This window comes from Schistocerca gregaria, chromosome 4 (genome assembly GCF_023897955.1).
Source record: "Schistocerca gregaria isolate iqSchGreg1 chromosome 4, iqSchGreg1.2, whole genome shotgun sequence".
Lineage (NCBI taxonomy): Eukaryota > Metazoa > Arthropoda > Insecta > Orthoptera > Acrididae > Schistocerca > Schistocerca gregaria.
The window spans coordinates 551,034,271-551,040,270 of record NC_064923.1 but is presented as its reverse complement, the minus strand read 5'-3'; the positions used below and the strand labels follow the sequence as shown (position 1 = coordinate 551,040,270).

Here is a 6,000-nt window from a genome sequence, read left to right as displayed (position 1 = left end):
AATGTCTCTGAGACAATAAATGAAGCTGTAAAGTGGTTTAGAGATAGCACTATGGTCATAAATAAGGAAAAATTGGGATGGATGAATGTAAATAATATCATAAATGAAAGTTACTATACTACTGCCCAAGCTCCTTACACAAAATCCCTAGGCATATGGACAGATGAACACAGGTGGGAGAAGTAGCTAGAAGTTTTGGAAAAAAAAGAGTAAATGTTGCTACATGCTAAGAATAGTTTGGGGCTGTTGCAGCATCAAATCACTGTTGCGATCTTCTGGGGAAATAAAGACATGGCGCAACCAACTTTTAGACTTCAGAAAAGGGCTATTAGAATAATGACAGGGGCTCCCTGTAGCAAACCATGCAGGGAAATATTTAAAATAATGACACTTCCTAGCTCATACATTTATGAATGTGTATGCTTTCTGAAAACTCATCAGGAATTTTCAGCATTGAATATTCAGGGGTCATAACTACAAAACAAGAAACAGAGATTATTTTCACTGTGACTCTCACAAAGAAGTTCTTTACCAAAGACGTGTACATTATCAAGCTAAAATACCTTTTAGTGCATTGCACGCTACAATAAAGAAAATTAAATAAATTCATAAATTCAAAGCAGAACTTAAACAAGTTTTAATAACACACAGCTTTTATAGCTGTGAAGAGTATCTGAATATAAAAAAGTAAAATTATTTACATATAATGATGTAAGATCATTGCAGTTATACACAAGCTTGTAAAGAAACTAGATAAGAAATTTTATGGTAACTGGGCCTGGCTATAAATTGACTACATCCATACAACAGATATTGTTAACTGCTGAAAAAGAGAACAGATCTACCTTTGTCAAAATTCCCTCTTACAGCATTTAATTCAAATGCAATCGCTGTAGAGGAGTTGTGAACAAAGTTTAAATTTATTATCTATTGTATTCTGAGCAAGGAGGGAGGGTATCTGAAAAGTTCCTGTGCTGATAGTTAAAATGGGAATTTATATATTAAAAAATGTTTAATTTTTCAGTGTATACTTCTTTGATACTAGTAAACTTCATCCAACAGTGTTACAGTGCATTATTCCATCCCAGTGGTGTTCCTCTGAAATTGTTGCAAAATACTCATGTACAGAAACAATTGCTTCTCAGTTGATAAAAAACAGAAAACACTGACCAGCATGGAAGATTTTGAGTTTTTGCAAGGTATGGAAGTGAGAGGAAGCAAAATCTGGGGAATAATGTGCATTTTCCAACACTTCATTAGTTCAAGTCTATCAATTTTCCAATTGCCAAAACTTTTTTTTGCATGAAATCACTTCGAAGGTTAGGATAATATTCCCCAGTTATTGATTCATGTTTTTTAAGATTTTCAGTTTTTGCAATTGAAGGACTGACCTACGTTCACTGTTGTGATCTAGAAAATAACTTCTGTTTTTATGAAAATATGCCAAACACTGTTAGGAAATTGCCGTGCAAGTTTGTGTGTGATCCACAGTGAGTTGGTGCAGTGCCCATCTTACACAAAGACTTTTCATATGCAATTATTCATGCAAAATGTAGCTGACATCTTTTTAAATGTTGACAATCTTGGCAGGCTGATGCACCTTCATATGCTGACCTTCCAAGACTGAATTTTACATTTTTTCAGTGATTTCTGGTGTTGTTGTACTTTTTGGATGTGCTTTTGGGCTGTACTGGACACATGCACAACCCTGTTAAATTTGGCAGCACATTCTTCACAGTGGAAACTGAGAGCAAAGAATTACCATAAATTTTTACAGACCTTGAATGAATCTCACTTGGCTACAAACCTTGTTTTACAAAATACTTTAATCAATGCATGATATTTGATTTTCTACATTTCCTAGAATTCTCTCATGCTGCATTGTCCAGATAGCTGCTTGAAGTCAGTTATGTAGTAGAATTACATGCAGTTTAACATGAGGTATTTTGAAAGTTGTATTGACCTCTGGACAGAAAAAAATCATATACCTAGTGCTGTGATGTGTGGGTGAGGCCAAGAACTTTTCAGACTACTCTTGTATGTGCCAAGTTGATTAACAGTGGATTAAACCCATCCTGGTTTAGCAATAAAATTCTAAAGATGTGAGGAAGCAGAGTGAGTTGCAGAAATCCCAACAGGCAAAAGTCAAGAAATTTGTATATCTATAAAAAGGGAGCTACATGTGATATCTGTAAGAAGTTGCACTGTCATATGTTAGTGAAACATCTTTCCAAGAACCCTTGAAAGTTTTGGCTGTACAGAAAATGGATAAGAATGTCAAAAGCCTAAACCAGTTTGACAGAGAAAACGGGTGGGAGGGGAGGGGGGGGGGGGGATAAAACCAAGCCTTAAAGCTGGTAGAGAGGTTTTAAAATTCGTACTCTGTTGCACTGGCCCCATTTTTAGCTAGCATTTACTGTGGAGCTTTACACAGCAGACTGTTCAAAGCAATTAGAAAAAAAATGTGCAGGTTATACTGGTATGTAAGAAGTGCAAAAGAACAAAATATATAAAATAATAAATACATGTCCTTACTGTGAATTTGCTGCAAGATTCTTGACCTTATTTTTAGTTAAAATATAATGAATTTCATCGGGAGAAATAATTTGGTTCATAAATAAGCAAGGATTTAAAAAGTATCATCACTCTTATGATACACGGGTCTCCCTTTTTACACACAATATCTTGCTGCCATGAATGCACACCAACAGTATTATGAAAAGGATAGACTGTTATTCATTGTAAAGGTGACACACTGAGTTGCAGACAGACACAATGAAAAGACTGTAACAATCTCATTGTGTCTGTTTGCAACTCAATGTGTCATCTTTACAGTGAGTAGCAGCTGTAACGGACTTTTCATTGAGCCTGTCTGCTATTCAGTATGTCATCTTTACAGTGCGTAGCAACTATAAAAGTGATTGTGTTGTGCCTGCCTCCAACTCAACATGTTGTTGTTACTGTGAATGACAGTCTATCCCTTTTCATAATATTGTTGATATTCCTACCTGGACTTTCCAATGTGCACCAATAATATTGTTGCTATTCCTCCCTAAACTTTCCAATACATACCAACAGGTAGACATATTAGTAGATTTCCAGCAAGCATCCAGTACCGTACAACTCTGCAGATTGTTAACGGAGGACTGAGCTTAAGGAACGGGTTGCCTTTTTGCATAATAGAGCCCAGTATGTTATCCTGTATAGGGAGTTTTTTTGGAGAGAAAGGTAAGAGGGAAGTTTGATGTTCTGAAAGCTAGTATTTTTTTAGCTTTTCATGTGTGCTTTGCTTTTGGATAAGGTGAAGTTTCATATCTTCATTTGATTACAAGTGATGGCAGTGATGAGAATGGCTGTCATTTATCTATCAGATCAGCATCTAAATTAAAATATTTTCCATTAACACAGCTTTTGAGAAAGGCTAATTTTTGTTTATATAATGCCAACTGTCGAAGTGCAAGCACTTTGATCAAAGTATTGAGTTGCTTCTCAGTGAGAGGCAGTTGGACATTCCAGAGTCAAAATTTGATGTACATTGTGTAGGGGATTGATATTGGAAGTTCATCGAGTTTTTGAAGTGACAAAAAAGTAGTAGTAACTGTAAACATACTAATGTTTTAGAAATAATAATTGTGTAATGAAATTAAAAAAAATACTAAATGTATGTTGGAGAAATAAACACCAGAAAATTTTTTGTTACACTAGTTAGTTCTATTTCTTTATTTCAGAAATAAACCAAAGTAAGAAGTGTTCCTCAATTTAAGGGTTAGTTTGAATACTTCTGTGCTTTACTACCTACGGTCCTACTGGAGATGGTATGCCTGGTATGCCCTTAGCTTACTCTTTCCTTTAAACTGACTTACCTAGCGAATTACAGGGGGACAAGAGTTTAACATGGCATTTGAACCATGGTTTTTGAACAAGTGTGCTGTGTTACTGCTGAATTACATGCTAGGAAAACCAAAATTGCAATTTAACCACAGCTCCTCAAAGGAGGTAAGAGCTACGGATCTTTGCTGATGGACAAGCTCATGGTTGGTACATAATTTTAATTTCAACTAAAGAACAAATTTCATTATTACAGAATCAGAATATCAATATAAAAATTTAATTCAGACCTTTGTCCTCTTAAAAAATAAAAAAATAAAAATAATAATACAAATACAAAATGGAATTACCAAAGATCAAGTCTTTAAATTTCGAATGCTTGTCCTTCACCAAACTTAGAAAAACTATGCGATTGGATCATCAATTGATATAACAAACAGCATTTTAAAAATAATAATTAGATCTGATTGCAAAAGGATCACAGTCAGTCACCACCATAAGCATACTATTAAGTTAAGGATGGAAGTCTGTCTTACACTTGGTGGTACTTTGGAACAAATGAGTAGAAAGCAACTGCCAAACAATTTTGAAGATGATCAGACTGGAAGCGAGGGGGAAAAACATGCCGAACACACACACGATTTCAGCCTGCCTGCCAAGGCGACAACCCTATGTGTCCCACGTACCAGACCATTTCTGTAACAGTAAATAATTCATGTAGTAGACAAATTCAACTCTTGATTCGCCTCTTTCAAGACCATGCAAGGCTTACTATCTATGTAACATAACTGATAACCAACATGAGACATTTACTGAATAAAATAACAATTAAAATTACACTGACTTAACAGAAGCTGTGCCTTTCATATTAAAAGAAAGTCTAAAACCAAAACTGGGTGAAGAACACACTAACTAACACACTACATCAAATTAACACTGCAAGGAACCTTTTAAACAAGCAGTCAAACTCTACTCCCTTTTGCGTTTGGCAAAATATATAGACTCCGCTCCACAGAAACAACACTTCAAAGCCTTAGACTTTGTAACTTCAGTATAACACTCTCTTATTTCGAATGATCATTAACTGATCTCCGGCACATACAACATGGCCCCATAAGTTTCACAAATCTTCACAGTTTGACAGCAGAATATGAATCATATAACTTAATGCTTCCAGTTACACGATGAGATGATGTCCAGCATGAGATGATGGACCTGCCACCATTTTGCACGCAAACACATTGACTAAACAGCACTGTACACCCGGAGCACGGCAAAATGGCAAGGACAGTGAGGGCAGCGAGGCCCAGGCACAGCGGTCGGAAATGAGGGCCTGCCATCAAAACATGTGACCTCGTTGAACACTGACTGGAGAGAGTCCTCGGCCACATGCCAGGCCAGAAAACTGAAGGCCGAACAGTCAGAGAGATACAGGACCAGGCAAGTGTCGATATCAGTGATGCAAATGGAGCCTAACTAGCACCAGTCGCCACGGCTCAACGACAACACTGTGTCTTGATCCAGATATGACAATTCCACCCCTAAATGTGAAGCATTGGAACTGCCCCACCTTACTCAAAAACTAAAGCAATAACACAGGCTTGTATTCAATAAGGACTGAAATATCTAAATGTTATATTGCAAAGTACTTGGATGTTTCGATGTTTATTGAACTCTGTCTTACGTTGTTTCTTCAGTTTTTGAGCAAAGAGTGACAGTTTTTGTGCTACAGGTTAAAATACAGTTGACAGAGCGTAGGGGATCGATGGGGAAGGCCTGTACTGCCGTACAAGGCAAGGTCTTAATGGAGATGGTTTGCCTTTGACTTCCTCTGACCATAATGTGGCTGGATGATGATGATGATGATGAAGATGACACAAGACCATCCAGTCATCTTGGGGCTGGTGAAAATCCCTGACCACACTGACTTAACTGACTTGACTGACTTGACTGCAGTCATCTTGGGGCTGGTGAAAATCCCTGACCACACTGACTTAACTGACTTGACTGACTTGACTGACTTGACTGACTGACTGACTGACTGACTGACTGACTGATAATATTGGTCCAAATTAATGCCAGTTTTAGTTAATCTTTCTGAATCAACACACAAAAAGGAAGCATACAGTATTGTGATTAATAAGATATAGAAAGAAAATAATAATAGTGAAC

General features: G+C 36.8%; 1 protein-coding gene across 1 annotated transcript in view; it reads right to left on the bottom strand.

Annotated features, from left to right (window-relative positions):
• Nucleotides 1–4,211: 4,211 nt before the first annotated feature.
• The window catches only part of LOC126268003 (thymus-specific serine protease-like), a 182,069-nt gene continuing 180,280 nt past the window's right edge, over nt 4,212–6,000 (bottom strand). Inside the window, exon 9 of the mRNA XM_049973379.1 lies at nt 4,212–4,524. Within this exon, the coding sequence (XP_049829336.1) occupies nt 4,472–4,524 (53 nt within the window). The 3' untranslated portion in view covers nt 4,212–4,471. The remainder of the gene's footprint in view (nt 4,525–6,000) is intronic.